The following is a 20,391-nucleotide window of genomic DNA, read 5'->3' as shown; positions in this document are numbered from 1 at the left end:
TAGTCATAGTTTTGGGAGGTGGAAGAGCTGGAGAAGTGTGCTTGCTGTTAGAGGATGAAGACCTGAAACCTCCTCACACTCATTCAGAAAAAAAAACATGAATTATGTGTAATATCCTTATGGAACAATAAACAGTTTATCAGATGCTCATATATGTTCGGGGAGTTCATCAAAGTTAAATGTGACATACCTGATTCACATTTCAGAGATGAGTTTTCCCGTAAGAAAAGAGGCATCCCGTGGTTCAGGCAGCCGAACACTGTGACATTAGCTCCTTTCAGCGTAGACTGCAGGAGGAAACACAAGCAAATGTCAGCCATCCATCCAGCCATCTGCTGCCATTACGCTGGTGAGCCAACACTGTTCATGATTACCTCAGGTCTTATTTTCCCTTCAGTTGTGAGATAGTAAACTTTTAAACTAACAAATCAAGTGAAACTGCTCCCAGTCTGTCTGCCTGAGGCATCTAAATGAAGATGTTGGCAGTTTATCTCCTTATAGCATCAATTATACATTAACACCCTCATGCATTGAAAAAAAAAAACTAGAATTATTCAAGCGATGGGAAATGCATATGCTTATACAAATTGGCTCATTCTGCAGAGAGGTGAGAGGAGACCACTGCAGTCCAATTTGGAGTATCAGTAACCAAACAACAGGGGTTCAAATAACTTACTGCATGTGTTCATAAAGCATCATTGTGCACTCAGGCGTCAAATTTGACACTTCATGATTTTCAAAATGTCTTCTAATTTATTCATAGTGTCTGTTTTGGGGGAATGAAGTGGAGGTGCAGTAGAGTGTTGAAATGTTTTACAACTATTGTGAAAAGTGTCAGACTCAATTACTAAACCTGCCAGTCAAAACCAGTAAAAGTCATTCTTTGCCAGACTAAAACTTTACAGGACAAGATGCAGCACTTTACATGCATTTGCTTTGTGTCCACGGGGAAATGTGCTTGGTGGTAGGGATAACATTAGGCAATTATTTTTGAATAAATAAGATTTCCAACAACCCCCCCACCCCCACCCCCCTGCACAAAATGAGCGTAATGTATATGCAGGGAGTTGGCAAAGTTGTTGATTAATGCAATGACTCAACAAACACTTTGCCAGGTGTTGAGATCTCAGGCTTCCTAAATTCACCATCTGGCCTGTACTCTCTTGGTACTAAGACTCAATCATGCCCACTGGCATTTCAAGATACACCCTTCACTCCCCAACCCCTACCACCCCCCAACCCCCACGTCCCGACTCTGCCCTACAGTTTGAAAATGAAGGATTGAACTACTCATGGTTGGATTATAAGACGGGCCACTAGACACAGGCCCAGGGGCCGCAGAGAGGTCAGGAGGCCCCCAGACTTTTGATATGAAGTGGCTGTTATCATCATTTCTAAGTAAAAGTATACATGCTTTTAGTCAGGCTGGCAGCATGCATGGCAGCACTGGCCTGGCAGTCCACCAGCTGAAATATCAGACTAAAATATCTCAACATCTATTGGACAGATTGTCATGAAATTTAAATATTTAAGCTTCCTGGAGGTGAAACTTTTAAAGACGTTGGTGATCCTTTCCTTCTAATACCACCAACTGTTGGCTGACTCTTATTCTTGTTTTGCTCTTAATCCAAGTAAAATCCCTTAACATATATCTGCCCATAAAAAGTCTGATATTTATCTTTCTTAATCATTTCTGGGATTTTTTTCTTCATAATGTAGCTACATGGTGCATACCCCACTCAGCAAGATGAAGTTCTGGTGCAGCTTTCAAACAATAGCAGCACTTGGAGTCGGGGTGGTAAACACTGGCCATTGTTCCAGAATCTGTCTATGCAAACAATGGAGGCCAGAGAGTCACAGTAACAGTCGTGTGATGGGTGTCTGTGTGACTTAGAATATTCAGCATGTGATGAGACATGAGGAAATAAGCTCAAAGTTATTGCTCCTCCTCCTGGCCCGGATAAAGCTCCACAGAGCTCTTATATGACTCAACACCCCTTTAAGGACTTCAGCGTGTTTCTATGCTGTAATTGGCCTCCCCGACAACTAAAACGGAGCCCAAAAAATAAAATAAAATAAAATAAAAAGACAACAACAACAAAAAAGGAAAAGTATTTTTTTTTTGCGTGTGTTGTGGTTCAGAAACTCATGACTTGTTTTTCCTGGCACACTGAAAATCTCGTGATGACGTCAGTGTGCATGAGGAGACACACAGAGAAGATCCAGCCAAAAATACCATCATAGGCTTTTGGACATTTCCTCTGCCTCCAGTGATTAAAAAGAAGGGAGAAATAAACAGAATATTCTCACTTTTTCTGCTATGTACATAAAATTCTGGTGCTTCATTTATTTATTAAGATTAAAAATATAATGTTGAATAATTCTTCTCATTAAATCATCATGAACAAGATGTCCTGGAAACATTTCTTTTTCAATTCACACTGGAATCCCCCAGAGTTATATGAACAAGCGCCCCTATTTTGTACACAAGCTAGGCAAGGACATAGTACCTAAAATAAAATTCTAATGACCTTGAACCCTTTTGATTACGGTCATAATCCATTTTAAACTCACTTTAGTTTATTGCTGTCCTGCTTCGTATGCATTCCTGTCACATAATAAGCAATTGTTGCCACAGGGAAATTATATACATTACATATTACATAGAGAGAAACATGAGGCTTTGCTTTTGCTTTTAAAAGATATATAACAAAACTCACAGTCCAAATTTGGGCCCCTACAGTAGCAGATAAACATTTGTTAGGTGGTTTAAATGAGATAAGGCTACTGCTACGTTAATGTTTCACCTGCTTATGATTTCATTTCCCCATACTTATTTTTAATGATGTAGTTGAGGTTATTTACATCCTACTGGCACAAATCCTTTAAAGCCAGCTTCCAGAATTAGAATCCCTAATATCCTATTGGTTCGCGGGTTGAAATGATTCCGCCACATTACGTGCCCACCACCACCTTGTTTCAACAGGAAACATACCAAATTAAGGAACCAGGAAGCTCTCAAGATGCAGATGATTATTTTGTGATATGTTTCATCCTTCACAAATCTATCATCTGAACCATTCGTGTGCTGCAGGGCCAGGATATTCCTTTGTCCTGTGTCTGTGGAGCTGAAATTAAGATTTTAGTGATAACCTTGGAGGCGTAATCTGTCTTCCAGCTCCATCTCCACCTCATCATATAATTTCCCCTCCAGCTGCCTCTTCCTCAGCTCTCTGCATCTTTGCCGTCCACTAACCAGTGATTCAAAAAGGATTTCAATCACTTCTTAAAACACCTCTCTGCTGTCGGGGCATTGTTGATAATTTATGTTCAATTCTACCTGTGCTTCTTTTTTACGTCCCATTTTAAATCCGTGCCTGCAATTTCAATGTTAATTTTGTTTGGGGTTTTATTTATTGCTGTTACTTGTAAAGCACTTTGTAACACTGTTGTGAACATTGCGACATTAATCACGTTTAATATTGTGATTTATATGCCTGATCCATTATGCAGCTGTTAGTTATGATTAGGGAACGTGAGTGGCAGAGGCATTATTCAATCAGGGGCGCAATCTTCCAACAATGCAATGCTCAAGGTTACTGACTGAAGCAAACTACTGGAGAGAACGTCAAAAGAATCATTACAACAGGACAGATACTTCAAGTCTGATCATAAAAATGCTGCAGTTAGATAAAACTTTTGATGAACGCCAGTTTATCTCTGTTGTGTACTCATGTGGCTTTTCCTTTGCTAAATTTCCCAGGAGTTATGCTGACGACATGTGCCAGGACACAATGCCAACTGATGCAAGATGATGGATGAAGCTGGCATGTGTACTGTATTCTGCACATCCCAGTGCCCAAACTAATTAAAATAAACTCCATGATGAGTTTTAATTTTGCTCGGTAAAATATTAAACTGTCTTGTGTTTTCACTCACATTGGACATTCTAATTAAAAATAAAGGTTTTGCAAACATCTCACTGGCTGAAAATACCGTTGCTGCTCAGAAATTGCAAACACAAACATTTTAGCTTTTTCTTTTGGCTTCAGTCCAGCATTGTCATCAAATCAATCAGAATTTCGCAAATTCTCATAAATGGGAGCTCAAAGGTGACACACAACATAAAGACAATAAATAAATAAATCAAAATTGCACCAAAAAAAAAAAATGAATACATACAGTGGATTCATGGGAAACAGATACATAAATGATTATATTTATTTATTTCCACATTTCTCTTTTCATATTTTTATTTCCACTTTGTCCTGGGTGACAATGAGAGACGGTGTCATGAAAACGTGGCTGTGCTGTTAATGAATAAGGAAATAAACACACACACACACACACACACACACACACACACACACACACACACACACACACACACACACATACACACACATACATACATACATACATACATACTGAATGCATAATAAATAAAAAACTGAACTGAGACTGAACAAACTGGTTAAGAGAGCCAGCTCTGTCCTGGGCTGCCCACTGGACTCCATCGAGAGGTGGCAGAGAGAAGGATGTCAGCCAACCTGACATCCATCATGGACAACTCCTCCCACCCCCAGCACCACACAGTGAGGACCCTGAGCAGCTCCTTCAGCACAAGACTTTTACATCCCCAGCGCAGGAAGGAGCGCTACCGCAGGTCATTCCTGCCCACAGCCATCAGACTGTATAACAGTGCACAATAAACATCCACTCAAGTGCAAGTTGTACCGATAACCTCTGTTTTCATGTGCAATCGTCATTTTTAAATCAGTGTGTACGTATTGTATATATTGTAAATTACCATAAGGTATATAACATTTGTGCAATATTTTTTATCCTTGGTATTTTTTCATTTTTTGTCTTCTTGTCCTCTGATGTCTTGCACTCTGTCTTGTTGCTGCTGTAACACGTGAATTTCCCCCATTGTGAGATAAATAAAGTCTATCTTATCTTATCTTATACATACAGAACAATTTATTTTTTTATTTACAATGCATTATGCATTATTTATTAACATGTTTCCCCAGTCACCTTTTAGACCCCATACTCAGAGGAGTCTTATTGTGACAAAACAACAGTAACATATAAAAGCCAACAAGGTATACACTGACACCTTCTCAAGGACGAATGCTCATTGCAGTGCCTGCAATTTCTGTTCCACCTAAAGAGAACTTTGAAAAATGGATCTAAAGCGATTAAGCCGATCCACTGCCAGTTGAGGTATCAGTGGGGAAAAAAAGCCATATGCATTCTTTTCACACTCTTTCACGGAGAGTGATGCAAGGCAGACAAGCAGCTCCAGCTATTGTCTCCTAAAGCCCTGCAAATCTGCCAGAGTCCCCCACTGGCAGCGGCTGACTGGATTCTGCACCCATGACAAGCAAGTGACAGATCACCGCCGAGGGGGGAGAAATCTGTCCATAGAATAATATAGTATGACAGTCTCTCTGTGGAATACATCTCACGGCTCATACAACAATTACAGCAACCAGGTTTCATCACAACATACTGTTTCTGTGACATCTGCAAATTCCACCGAGTTAAAATCAAGCGACTGTACACACTCAGGTCTATGCTGGGGTGTGAGGCAGAGAGCAGAGGTTCCCCTGACTGGACTGTGGGATGAAACCGACATAAACATGAGGAAAACATGAGAACTGCACGTAGAAAGGACCAGGGATGCCATTTAAACCCAGGATGATCTTTCTGTGTGGTGATGCTGTCCAGTGACTAACCCACCATGTTACCACATCAACCAAGCGATCATTCTGTAAGGCACCACATTAATTACAAAAATTTAATTTCCTTACAAATCATGTATTTGTGTTTTTCTCTGACATTTGGGGAAATACGGCGGTTTGCTTTTTTGTCAGGGGTTGACAGGATCGATTATCTCTGTTCGGCGTAGATGAAAGCTGTGTTAAGCCTATCTTATCACAAAGTCTGGACGCAGGGAGAAGCAGCATATGAGCTGCATGACAACAGCTTCAAACCAGTCGTTTTCACATGTCGGGCTACAACCAACGATTATTTTCATTACCGGTTAATCTGACATTATCATACGACCATGGTCGACCATCTCAACTTTTGAGCAGAAATTGAGCGTGTAGCTAAAGCTCAAAATATTATCATATCAACTATCCATCCTGCTGAGGAAGATCATGCAAAACAATCAAAAGCTGCAGAACACTCTGACTGGCCTTCGTGGTGAGATTGTTTGTTAATTTCAGTGTTGTTGGAAGGGCGTATTTTTCCTCCTTTTTTGAAGGCCTGAAGGCTGCCTCTGCCTCTTTTGTGCTAAGCTACAGGTACGGTGGGCTAAAAATATCCTTGACCAATATTTTTCTGAACGCTGAGAGATGAAACAGATATCAGTCTAACTCCCAGGAAGACAGTGACAAAAAGAGCATATTCCCCAAAATGTCAGGATATTCTTTTGAACTGAGCAATCAAAGATATTTGTTTGGGCTTTATGCTCCATCCTCCAGTTATTTCAACACTGGCTTTCTATTAAGAGAGAATGTTTAAAAGTCCATCTGCCAGCCTGTAGCTCTCCAGTTTCTGGCTCCCTGCAGACATCCAGAGCCGCTGCAGGTGCATTCCTAATGCCATTACTATCTGAAGGACAGCTTAACAAAGACATATCAAACCCTGCTTGGCTGATTTTCACATTTTGTTCGCTCTCAATGAGAGGCATATGTCACAAGCCCAAACACTGGCGCCTGTTTCATTGTGCACTTTTTCAGCTCCCTCAGCAAAGTCTATGACCATACGAGCATCCATATTTAGCAGACTGGCTCAGCCAGACACTTTGTGAGCCCAATTATTCACCCTTGCTGGCTGGGGCTTTTCCCAACGCTAACTGTTGCATATTTGCTTTACTGATTACTATCTGATCCTTTGCTATAGTACTGCACACAGCAGGTGAAAGGTGAGGGTCGCTACACAGTAAAACTACTTCAATAAAAATGTCTCTCTCTTTCCTCTCTGTGCCTGGTAAACTTTTTTTTTTTTACTGATATACCAGGAGCACAGTAGTTATACAATAATTTCTGCAAATGGGTCAGGCATTGTGAACATATCAAATAAAACACTTGATCTTGAGCAACCCCTATTAAAAATAAAATTTAAAAAATGCTATAAATCACTGTTCATGCTGCTTTATTTTTTTTTTTTCATCAGAGCAACTCACCATGTTGAGCTTGAGCTCCATGTTGAGGACTCCTCCACTGTCTAAAACAGGCATCAGGTTGATGGCGAACACGGCGGCTCTGTCCGGTGGAATCGATATATTTGGACCGAAGAAGACGTAGAAGTGCACAGAGAAGGTGTCCAGCTCATTGCGCAGAGTTGGACGGATGGGCCAGCACTTGTTAGAGTCGGTGGTGGGTGCGAGGTAAATGATGCTGTCCTCCGAGGTGTGCAGGTGACTGGCGTTCTGCAGCGGGCTGGGCAGGGCCGCCACCGACAGCGTCTCAGACAGGGAGAAACCCATCGCCGTTCCAAAGGACTGAGGCATGTTCATGGAGGAGCTGGGCTGTGCTTGGTCCTTGGACAAGTTAGACTTGGAGCAATCTAGAGGAAGATATCAAATTCGCAGAGGAAATCAATCAAAGCGATTCCTGAGTGAGCTGAACATTCTGGTGGATTTTCTCCAGCTTGTTGCAGAAGGTTTAAAAAGAATGCACCTTGCAACATCTTGTATTATGCACTAATCTCTATCGTGAAATCAATCAGTGGCTATGAATGAAAAATGAAGGACCAATCCCTGGCAAGTCTCAAACAAACAGGCAATAACCAAGTCAGTTTTTTTTACGTGGGTTATTATGCATGCTAAGCAACCAAGTCTTTTGCAAATGTTTGAAATGATCCCCTTCGGCTGGCTTCCATAATGTAAACAGCAAGGTTCAGCGCTGTACACTGCTTTTTAATGAGACAAAGATTCACAGTAATTGCAAACAGTACGGTTCCACTCAACACAAAGCAACTCACTGCAAAATGGTCATTGATGGCAACTGGCAAAGTACCATCAAATACCGCCAATCCCCACAGGGAAAGGATTTCAAAGGCTTTTCTAGCTCAGCCTGTTTTGCATAGTGTTGTCTCAGAAAGGGTTTGAAGTATTCTGATGTCCCTTCAGACAGCTGAAGCGCTCCTAAAAATACCAAAATACGAAATACTGCTGGCTCAAGGCAAACGTAACATTGGTGGAAACAAGAAAAATCTGTGTAAAATCAGTAAAGACCAAGCGTGTACAGCGTGGCACATCTTTACATATGAGTAGGTGGGTAGGAGCAGAGGGGCTGTGATGCTCAGAAACATTCATAATGCAAAGATCTGGCTTCATTTTGCTTTCATATACAGCCGTAACATATCTCTTCAATGCCCATCCATCTATTGAAGGAAAGACACCTGCAGTGAAAATACAAACAACAATAATAAATAATAAAGTGTAACCTAGTTTCAATGCTTCCTGTGCAGTCAGCGACCGTGATGCCTGTAAATTGGACTGAATTCAAATAAGGGCGCATATTTCAGCGACGGCTCATAACAACAATAACTAATAACAGCGCGAAAGCACGAGAAGGTGAGGACTCCAGATGGTCCCTGAACCTGAGGTGTTCTTCAATTTAAATCCACAAAAGGTCAAGTAAGATCTGCCTGGCAGCCAGGGGTAGAGACAGAGTGTGAATAATTAGTGTCTGTGTTGCCATGGCGACAAAGTGCACCGTATAGTGTCCAACAGAGGGAGGGGATCGCTACATGGGAGAAGACTTCCCACAGATTTGTGAGCCGTCCCTGTGGAGTGAGCAGAAAGAATATCTCAGCTGTGCACAACTCCAAAACAGCATGTAGCACTTAAGCGTGGTATCAGTGGCCTCTTAGGAATCCCGCACGCATCGCCTCAGTTTGAGCTCCGGTCTTTTCTCCTACAAGCCCCTGAATGGTCCAACTGTGTCTGGCCTCCCTTTTACCATCAAAACACATGTCCAAACTTCCATTTCTGCCCCACATCTTTGAGGAGAATGAACATCGTGGACATGCTTTAAAAGACTCTCGCAGACTTTTGCTTTGATACCAGGATAAAATAAGAGCATCTGTGCAAACTGAAAGCCACAATCCTTTCGACTTTGACTGTATAATTTTGGATACTGGACATGATATGCTGCAGAGATCTACTTTGAGCTTTTGTTTGGCCTAATTTAGGAGTTCTCAGGTTTACAGAAACCACTCCACTGGCATCTTAAATTACACATCAAAAGCAGCAGGAAGAGAAATTATGAACAGCACTGGAAGCAAACAGCTCACAGATTGTGGCGATAAACATTATCATGATTTATTTGAAAAAGATGAGCGAAAAGAGAACACATTACCTCTAATCATCAAATAATCATTGAATAATTTTGTTTAATTGGCAAAATTGGTAAAATACTCTCATTTACGAAACTGTCTGCATGTTACAGTCTGTCAAACACTGAAACACACACACTGCACACCATATTCACACAAAGACAAGAAGTAAGAATATAATCTTATATAATATAATAATCTAATATAAATATATACAATGTATATCATATTGCTGCTTGATTTAAAGAAGACAAAATGAACACTCTGGCACTGATGCAGCTGAAATTCACAACAAACCAGCCAACTAAAGACTCATCAATCTCATTTTGCCTTTAAAAACAAACTCACCTCTGACCTGCACCCCAATTCGGAAGTAAACGTTGCAGTTAGTGAGATATCTCTCCACCAGGATGTAGTACCATTGTTCCCAGGCAGGTACAAGGGTGTCTAATTCACAAGGGTTCCACTCCCTGCAGTCGAGGGCACTTGAGTTATGCACCGGCGGCGCTCGCGCTCTTATCTTCAGCACCACGGGACAACTCTCGCTACTCTTGTTCTTGGTGCTGCAGTTCACCAGCTGAACCTTCACCTTTGATATATAATTGGGGATGAACACTCTGCACAAGCACACAAACATGGACAAACACACACAGAGACACATGTTTTAGGCAATAATAATGCCAACCGAGGCCATATGCTATGTCATACAGACAATTGTTTAACAGTACTGTATGCAAAATGTATTCTAGTTAATGTTTAATCATGTTCATTAGGCAAAAAAATTCCTAAAAAGAAAGGTTTGCCTTTGCTGTTACAGTGTTAAAGCAGGTAAACCTTTGCTAATGTAGATTCATTTCATTTAATGGCCTGTTGTTCATTTTCCTTGTACTTTGATAACAATACAGGTACTCTGCAGACTGGTGCTTTAAATTTAAAAAAATATGTAATGTTCATTCATACATACATACATAAAGAGTAAAAAGACATCCATCAGCTTCTGTTAAATGTAAATATTCAATGTATTTAAATAACAAACTAATGCTTTAATACTTTTCACATTGTTTTGCCTGTGCAGACCTCACATAATCTTGAATCTCCTTCCTTAAAGCCATCTAAAGATGGTGAAAAAAATGCACCATAAACCTTGAAATAAAAAGCACACTGCTCTGCTCACAGAAGAGAGGTGACTTTTAGAGAAGGGGAAGTTAATAAAGGTGCTCAGACTATAAGCACACACTTGGAAATTGCATCTTTTTGAAATGAAAATGCAGTCCAGGTATAATCAGAGGCAGATGAGGAGGTGGACCAGGGAGGTCGATTGTGCAAGAGAAAAGCATATTTCTCTCTTAGATTATCCACGATTAAGGCTGTAATTTCAAAGCCAACCCATCCTGACTTTTGGTTAGAAGACTTACTTATAAAGTGCAGATCTGTTATGGACAGGGATCATCTGGTCGATGAAGTATCCAGGATAAAGCACCGAAATCCCAATTAGCCTCTGGACAATGAGCTGAGGTTGGAACAGATACTGGCATTCTTCAGACAGACCCTGCAGAGATAACACAGCAGTGGTTTAGGTGGTATTTAGTGGATAACTCACCAATGTTTCTTAAAATCCGGTAAGAAGGAGCTTAGATATCATTCAGGCTGGCTGAAAAAGCCTAATGGACTGTGTGCATAAAGCCTGTCACCCTCTTGGATTAATATCACTCCGTCCTCCCTCTGCCTGCCACACAGCGTAACATGCACCCACTATTTCACTCGTGTTGTTCTGAACCATTAATGCTGGATGTGCATTACTCTGTGAGATGAGCCGAGCAGACAGAATGACTTAGAGCCAGGAGACGGCGCATTGTTTCTACACATGATCTGCTGTGAAATTTGTTTTTAAAAGGGCCGGGGGCCTTTTGCACCTGATTCAAAAGGACAGGTGTGAATGCCAAATGAGGTCCTTAATTTCTGTCATCCAGTCACAAACCCTGCCTGCTCGAGCCACAATTACTGTGGCATGTGGTATTAGTCCGGGAGCTGCCGAGGTGACCCTTTGATTTATTACAGCCTGTCAGTTGGACCTGCACATGTGTCTTGTAGAGCAAGTTGTGTTTTAATTAAGGCTCAACCAACATGGGTTTTTCAAGCCCAATGTTTCGAAGTGCAGACGGTTTTTGATGCTGCTCAATATTTTTAGATTTGACCATTTTCATGCCAAAGAGCATAAAGACATTAATCTATTTTCCCTAGAATTCCAGTCTTGGCAGGATATTGAAGCCTCTGAAAATCAATTTAGGCCATAGAGCACTAAAACTCCCCATTGAAAGCCTGACTAATTGCATTATTTTAGCTCCTTCAGTCAGAATGACCCACTGAGAAAATTTCATTTTAAGGGAAACTCTGGGGTATACACTGAGTTTCCAGTTTATTAGGTACACCTGAACAATCTAATGCAATCCATGGCAATAGTGCTGCAATTAACGCATCCTTTTAGAGCGCATTTTCAGCTTTACTGAACCCTGTGCTCATTTTTGAGCCTGCAGTTGGTGGCGGTGTTGTCTTGAATGGCAGTACATTGAGCATGTTTCTTATATTTTGAATGCTCCCATTTACACACATCACTGGAACAGAAAGGAACATCTCTCAATATAATCTCAAGGCTCACACAGGAAGGATCTTGCACGAATAAGATTGTAGAGGTTTAGTTAATTAGCTAAGTTAATGTGTTTGGATGAATATTTAATCAAACTTAGAAACAAACAATGGGTGCAAAAAGATATTTAATTGCAGCTTTTACAGGATGTTTTTATGGATTTTTGAATTGATAGCTCCATTGTACTGACAGTAGGCAACGCTGACTGGCCAATATCCAGCATTTAATAAAAGGCTAATATATACTGGCAAACCACTATGTCAAACCCTCATTAAAATGATCATCATAAAACAGTAAGATCTTTTTAAATAATGGGTAAGTGAGAGAAATGAAAGTACTCCAGAAGTGTGATTGATTATATTAAGAGTTGGTCTTTCTCACTGAATTCTCACATACAGCCTAAAACTAAATAAGGTCAGCATTACACCCTACTCTCCACTTTGATGAAGTCGCCTACGTACAGAGAATCACAAATCTCCAAATTTGCTGAGTAAAGAGAAGCATTTAGTGTATACTAATTGCAATAGGGAGATACAGGTTAGCACTACTTCTTTGTTTTGGTTGCTAAATCCTCAAACCCTGACTGAGATTGTTATAATGCAGTGTGCACCTCCTCTGTTCTGCTTGCATTGCTTCCACCTGCCTTTCCTCTCTGAACTGAAAACATCACATCTTGGTTGCTAGAAAATTGCCTCAGAAAGCAGAATCTGGAAAAGGTCCGTTATTTCCATCTATACAGTGTGTCATTGCAGGCGAGCCACATTTTAGCCACAGCGGCGTCTATTCCCAGTGCCCCCAGAGCAAACCAGGTCTTTTGTTGCAATGTTGATAGCAACTTTTGATGATATTTTTGATTGTTGTGCATTCCAGGTACACCGTCTCTAGCCAGTGGAAACCACAAAAGAAGCACAACTGATCACCATGCCAGTGACAAACAAATTGCCTGAAATGGAAATCAGCAGGTGTTTATGTGGCCAAATGGGAGAACACAACGAGATGAAGAAAAAGTCCCTGACACTGTTCTGCCTCTTTAAGATGTGCAGCACAAGATGGAATACTAATCCTAACAAGGGCTTATATCATTTTCATTTGATTTATTTCCCACCATGAAGGGGAATTAAGTAACCATGAAGAAAATATTTTAGATGTAGATCTCATTTAAGTTCTGTTACATAACACTTCTGTTTTGCCAGTCTCCATTAGTGAGAGATGTATAACAAAACAGAGATTCTAGCTTTTCATTGGGACAGACAAACAAAGGAGTAACCAGCGTTATCACTGACTATCGAATATTAGAAGTCACAGATGAAACTATCATGTTTATTGCGATAAATGTTCAGGCTCACCTTGACTGAGATCTTGCCTTCATCCTTGGGTAAATGTGCAGCGAGGAACCAGTCTCCAGGGAGCGGACTGGTCACGTTGAATGCTCCCGTTGTACGATTTGGAAGAGTCCAGGTAAGAGTCACAGCAAAGGATCCTGGGACGACTGTGTCTCGAGGGAAGCGGGTGTACAGGGGGTTGATTACTGGCGGAGCCCCGGACCTGAAGTACCTATTAATCACAAAGCCGAAATTCAATCCCTGTTAGGCCTAATATTTTCACAAACAGGAGAGGCATCTGCCAAATCTAGAATTCATCCATAGGAACAGCCGACAGCATGAGCACAGATGGCACTTTCTATTTAAAATATGAAATATTCAAATCCAAAACATTAGTAATTACATCCAGCCCCACATATCTGAATGTGAAAACCAAGTCCACATTCATCACAACATCACAGGGACACAGGAGAGTTACCTGAGATACCAGCTCTCATGACAAGCACTGCTTAACAATATGATAAAAATAGACAGGAAAAATTAAAAGCTAAATGCGCCTAATGCCTGAGCAGCAGTTCCTCCATATGTCGAGGGTGCCAGTAATAGCTGACACTGCTCAGATTTAACCAGCTGCTATAACCTTTTTCCCGAAGGTAAAATGTATACGATGCTGATTATCTATTTGTACCCTACAGATGGAGCAGACGCCAGCTTCAACGTAAGAAAGACTTTAAGTTAATACAAGCAACTTCAGTGAAAGAGAAAGATCTCGTGACAAACTCATTATCTTACACAGTCACATTGCGGTTTGGGCAGCTGTCTCCAAACGTGCCCCCTTGCTCCTTGAAGGTGATGAGGTTCCATACGGCCATCATGGTGTCGTCAGGCACATTGAAGTGGAACAGTTCCACACTCGCGAAGGAGTTGAAAGCATTCAGCTTACGAGGCGTGCGGGTGAAGTATTCAGTCACAAAAAGGCAATCTGTAAAGAAGAGAAGCAGCAGAGGAGAGTGGCCCTGAATATTTGTGAGAATCAATATAAGGAATACCAGCAAAATTAAAGTGCAACATTTGATCATCAAGACTGGGAGTCTACAGCCATGCTAGCCGCTGTCAGTGGCTGGTATTAGTATAATATTGTCATGTATAGTATGTACCATGTTCACCATCTTAGCTTAGCGTGTTAGCATGCTAAAACATTCACAATGCCAGCGTGCTATTGTTCAGCAGGTGTAATGTGTGGTGTGGTGTGTTAGCATGCTAATGCTTATTTCCACTACACATCGCAAGTGCAAGTGCAGCTGCAAGTTTGCAGGCATTTGGTCATAAAGCGAAGCATTGGACAGACTGAATTTTGGCAGGAAAAAAAAGTGTAAAAAGTCATCCATGTCAACAGGAGTCATCCTCTGGGAACTATGGCTGTCTACATCCCATTTAGTGGCAATCTACCATGTAGATGTTGAGGCATTTCACATGATAAGCAAAAACTTTGCCCTAGGTTGTTGATGGCAAAAAGTTAAAAAGTAATGGGATTACCAAAGTCAGTCAAAATCATCTGCTGAGGAACATTTATGTCTGTACAAATGTCACGGCAACCACCAACAGCTGTCGAGAGATTTCAGTCTGGAAAAAGTACTCGACCAACAGACAGGCCGACATTGTCATCCCTTGCCATGTTGCTAGCGTGGCTATCACTGAGTTGGTGATTAAGACACTTATAGAAACTGACACAAGAACAAACATCTTCCAATCTGTCAGCACTATTATTCCTGTAAACAGAACAGAAGCACAAGCAGCTTCTCTGTCTTAAGTCCATAATGACAAGCTTCTCCTTGAACCTGGCAAAGCGTTTGAAGAGAGCTAGATCATCTAAATATGTGATCACAGACTCCTTTTAAAGCAGCTGAGGGAGATGTATGTATGCAGGCTCACTCACGTCCTGCATAATGTCAAATCCTTGGATTACATCCACCAACGGCTCTGCATATAAAAGCTGCAGAACAAGTGACAGGTGTAATCTTGCATATTACCTACATGAGCCCGACTGGCATTGAGCACACCCAGCAGGTGGGCGAAATCTGAGGGACATTGTATTTGCTATACTAGAACATATCGCATCTATCAAGATAAATGTTATCATGAATATAAACATATGTAGATAAGAAACAAGGCAGCGATATTTCATGGAAACAACATGGAGACACCTTGGTGTTTCACTGGAGGAGAGCTTTCCATTTGTAACACACTCCCTTTGTGTTTGTGCACATCAACCATCTGTACTCAGAATATCTGTGGCGATGTCTTTCGCTGTTTTCTTTCTTTTGAGGGGTAATTTATCTAACCTGCAATTTGAACAAAAATGCCAAAAAAAAAAAAAATCTCACAATACTGCATTGGGCACGCAATGAAAAGCCTGTGCCGCTAAAATAGCACAAGCCCAGTTCATTTAAGAGTTGTAGCAAGACAGTAAGTCACCTCGCTGTACCCACGCTGTCATTTGCAACCGCATGTTTTGTTAATGCTTCTGCTTTCTGCCTTGATGATGACACAGAGTGAAGAAAAGAAAGTGACCCTCTACAGTGACAAGGTGCCAAGCCATGGATGCACAAAGGGAAAGGTTTCGTGGATGTGCAGCGTGTTCTAATGTGTGTTCAGAAAAAGAGAAAAATGGCTCTGCTCAGCTCCTCTCCCCCACACTATTACCAGTCCTGAAAGCTCACACTGGCTCTCACCTATGGAAGCAACCTTGAATACTAAAGGCGCAGAATAAGGAGGCAGAAACTCAGAAGAACGAAGTAACCTCGCTGTCAAGGGCTGAAGCCTAATCCCATACAAAGCTTCCAGCCTTAATTTCACTCTCATCCCAGCCTTTCTCTGGTCTGCTATCTGCATTATATGTGAGCCTTCTTTACATTGAGGGTCCTCTATGACTGTTCACGTGTCGCAGACTGAAGTGCTATAACTCAGTAGGTGGAGTGTGGCATTAACACTGCTGGAGTCTGCAATAAGCCCCCTATATGTTCTGCTTAGAAAGACACAGACAGGGTTTCTTCCAGCTACAGATCACAAACCAGTTAAAGTGACTGACAAATTGTAACCAGTTGATTACTTGTTGGTTGGACAGATGTTTGAAAGTCACCAATTTTTCCGCATCTGGATAAACGCCTGGTTACAGATGGAAATTACACTATTCAAAGGAAGTCTTTAAATGAGGATGATCCGCTCATCGCCACATTCTGCATCACCTCAAGTACAACAAAGTCGCCTTTATTACATCAAAAATGAGCATCTCTAAATGAGGGACTAAGAAAATCGAACTCGGTGTTTATTTTATTTTATTGGTAGTTTTACCTCCTCAGCATAAAGAAAATATTTAAATATTTCAAAAGGGGAAATCTCTTTGCGACTGAATTGCTGAACATATGCACCCTGTGGGGTTTGTAAGTCAACATAGCTTCGTATTAACAGGTCAAAAACAAAAACAAAAAAGTAAGCGGCGGTCTAAATAGCTACGTTTTGGTATGTCGAAATTCCTGTGACAACGGTCACCGCGCCAAAATGCAGTTCTTTAATTCATTCATTTTTGTTATTTTTAGCCATTATTTATTCTCCTGCACACCTGTCTATACACAGGTGTTCAGAAAACACTATTCTTTCACTTGTTACTGCGAATGGATCATGAATGATCAATATTCTGAAGCAGATGCTCAGTGGTAACTATCACAACCATGTGTTTGCCAGATTTCACATGTTAATGTTTTGTAATGTTTCAGATACCAATGATACAGTTAGCGTATATTTAGAAGACAGTCTAAATTTCAAACATATCAGCATCTGAGGTTGCTGTGAGAAACTAAATGCATGACTTGAACCCACATGCCAAGCTATTATTAGAAAATCTGAATAATAAACTTGCATATTTTCAAACCCCCTCTATGTGGAGAAAAGGTTCTGCACAGGAAATAAGAAGCAGTGCAGGTCTCAGTGACGAACCGGCAGCCACACACTGTGACTACACTTAATGCGAAGGTGTAAACATGCCAAATATCTAAATACACTTGTTTGTTTGCCAGCAAAATGAAGACATTTCATTTGAAGATAAAGGCTACAGAATGCTTAAAGGCTTTCTCACAGCACAGCTCTGAATTCAGTAATCTTTTCAATGAGCGCCTCCCAACCACTGTTTTACTCTGTTAGAGGCTTAATACAGACATAATCCTGCTTTTTGCCATCTCAACTAGAGATTTATCCTTGAATATTGAGCTGGATAGTCTTTAAACTTCTTTATTTTTTGGAACAGCGTAGGTAAAGGCGGCTTTTACAAAATGCCTCCTCGACTAACATGATCTTGTAGGATTCATGAATCATAAAAGACAGATGCAAAAGAAGAAGTGTGTGTAATAACAATGACTTAAAGGCAGAATCTGAGGCTGTATTCTGCTTCATGTTGCTCACACCCACCAACAGGGAGAAGCACAAAGGAATGAAAATTACAAGACCGTCCTCTTCCAACCTCAAAGACATCAATATCAGACCTGTCACATGTGAAATACTCACAAGATCAATACAAAACTGAACAATGTATCTACCCACAGCGGACAAACGGCTCATCCAGACAATAACCCTTCAGAGGACATCAATTTGTTGTTTTTTTTTCTAAGAAAGGCACTGAATTCTGCATTCTCCTATGAATAAGACTCAATTCACAAATATCACTTTGATCCTCCTACTGTGGTGTACACACAAATAATAAAAAAAATAACCCAGGCAGCCAGGCAGAAGAAGGGAGAGGAGGAAATTGATCTGACTGACCGACTGAAAATCCAAGCATTTATCTAAACTGGTGGAGCAAAACAGCAACAAGTCCATCAGGGGACTGCAACATCCTCAGACAGACCTCTGAGGTCTCCGGTGACCACAGCCAGTACAGCGTGTGCTGGAGGTATGGATTCATTGTTGTCCCACAAATGAGCTCTGAGGTTTTTCGTTTCACGCCTCTGTCTTGAAGCAGCAAAGGCAGTCTTAGGGGGTGGACACCAAAAACAGGAGAAAAACACGTTTCACGTCTGGAGATTTGTTTTGTTAATGAAATAAATATACAGAAAGAAAAACGTGATGTACTTCTGGGTCATATTTTAGGGTAGAAAGGGCAGAAATAAAGAGATTTAAAAGGTTTAACTTCACCATAGCCACATGATCCAACAATTAAATCTCTTCTTGCGCAATTAGGCTGAATTAAAAACAGTACAGACCTAACTCAAACATTACTCTCCGGCGAATCTGCTCTTATTTTTGCATCACGCCAACTTGTCTTTGCCTTCTGTAACAGAGCAAAACAACGACAAACAAACACACAAACAACCAGGAGGCAACACCAGCGAGAGCGTCCAGCCTGATGTGTTTCCTTGTGGCCACAGTCAACCCTCACATCGTAGCGCACAACCTATAGGAGCATCTGTCAGTGTGTTGCGTGCCATTATTAGCAGCGACCGTCCCCATGCGTCACCTCACTGAAGCCAGGATGTGTTCGCCAAAACGGGCTTCGACGGTGCCTAAAAGCAGCAGCTGTGGATGTTCGGAAGGCTGAATTCAGCCCAGAGAGGGGATCCGCTGCTGCTGCTGCTGCTGCTGCTCTCAGGGAGGGTTTCAGCACCCCCGACAAAAGGAACAGCTCCTCGTAAATCAAAGCAGCACACACTGAACGGAAAGCACTCACCTCCAAGAGCGCAGAGAGAGGTGTAAACAAGCAAGAGGAGCCTCGGAGGGCTACATCCTGAGCCCGGGCGCTCCAGCTGCCACATCGTTAAAAGCGGAATATCTAGTGGAGGGCTACAGCCCGGGTGCAGTTCTCAGTCGCTGTGCTGGTCTACATTTTTTCAGATTTTTGCCAACGACCAGCTGTTTGTGCATGACGTAATTCAGACGACGACGGGACAGCGCCTCCCCTTTGGCTTTGATTTGACAACCTCAATATGCCGACTTGTTTTCATTGGACCTCCGGCCCTGTCAGTCCGGGGACGGTGCAGACGTAGATTGCACCACAAGGCTCGTCACTTCGGCGTCCGGGCCACCACATACCACGCAGGGCCGGCTGAGGAGCGCAGGGGCTGCAGCTGCCCCCCGGAGGCTCCTCACTCCAGGAACCGGGAGGGAAAGTTCAGGGGCGCTGGAGGACACAGCAGCTGACCTCATGTGCTCCTGTGCCGCCCTCTGAACTCAGATATGTCCCGAGAAAAAGGAGTGTTTATCTTGTTGAGTTCGCAGCTTTCTTCTGCATTGCAGTGTGTCTCATTCGCAACAAAACACATGTGCTATAAATAAGTTGGACTCATTCAGCGTTGTCTCTGTGTTTTTCTTTAGGTTTACCCTAAAACACATGCAACATTGTTGTATCACCCTCTTTACTTGTAAAATAATTTTCTGATGGTGTGTGTCAGAAGCAATGCATTACTTCTGAGAGACTGTAAAACATGGTGAAGGATTAATACATGTTCTATATCTGAGGCTGACACGACTTTTTACACAGCACCACTCACAAATCCTTAATAGGTGTATCTGGATTTCTGTTATTGTTTCATAACAGTTTGAGGTCTAATTGTCCCGTCAGATGGGAAGAAAGAATATTGGTTGATCTTGCATGTATAATTCATATTTTTACAGGCACAGAAGTGAAGTCTTTAGCCAAGAATGACATTCATTTAAGTTGTACTCGACTGAAAATAAAAGAAAATGTTATATTGTTGTTATTCAGTTTCATGCAAATTGAAAAAAAGAAAAGGAAAAATAATCCCAAATTATCCGCAGGACTTTGAAATATTAATTTTGGCTGATGTTCAGCAGGTGATTGCAGTCTCAATGGGAATAATAAAATGTGTTTTTCACCAATCTCCGCATCAGACAATAATCCATTTTCCTCCAGGAACTGGACATTAAGACTGACCCAAATTCTCAGTCACGATTATTTTTAGGCTGCGGGGTGACTTCAACATGAGTCATAATTGTCCAAGCAGATCTGTCAGAGAGTGAATGAGCTCGTGAATCAGTCCAAATATAATTTATTTGACG

General features: G+C 41.5%; 1 protein-coding gene across 1 annotated transcript in view; it reads right to left on the bottom strand.

The window, feature by feature from the left end:
* tmem8b (transmembrane protein 8B) overlaps positions 1 to 19,267 on the bottom strand; it is a 35,104-nt gene extending 15,837 nt beyond the window's left edge. Inside the window, exons 1-7 of the mRNA XM_070964790.1 lie at positions 19,043 to 19,267; positions 14,119 to 14,308; positions 13,351 to 13,558; positions 10,776 to 10,909; positions 9,709 to 9,977; positions 7,202 to 7,584; positions 191 to 287 (exon numbers count right to left, since the gene is read on the bottom strand). Of these exons, the coding sequence (XP_070820891.1) occupies positions 191 to 287; positions 7,202 to 7,584; positions 9,709 to 9,977; positions 10,776 to 10,909; positions 13,351 to 13,558; positions 14,119 to 14,308; positions 19,043 to 19,127 (1,366 nt within the window). The 5' untranslated portion in view covers positions 19,128 to 19,267. The remainder of the gene's footprint in view (positions 1 to 190; positions 288 to 7,201; positions 7,585 to 9,708; positions 9,978 to 10,775; positions 10,910 to 13,350; positions 13,559 to 14,118; positions 14,309 to 19,042) is intronic.
* Positions 19,268 to 20,391: the final 1,124 nt, after the last annotated feature.

Source organism: Chaetodon trifascialis, chromosome 6 (assembly GCF_039877785.1).
Source record: "Chaetodon trifascialis isolate fChaTrf1 chromosome 6, fChaTrf1.hap1, whole genome shotgun sequence".
NCBI classification, from domain to species: Eukaryota; Metazoa; Chordata; class Actinopteri; order Chaetodontiformes; family Chaetodontidae; genus Chaetodon; species Chaetodon trifascialis.
Note: the sequence above shows the minus strand (reverse complement) of the source record. Positions and strands in the feature narration are given on the sequence as shown.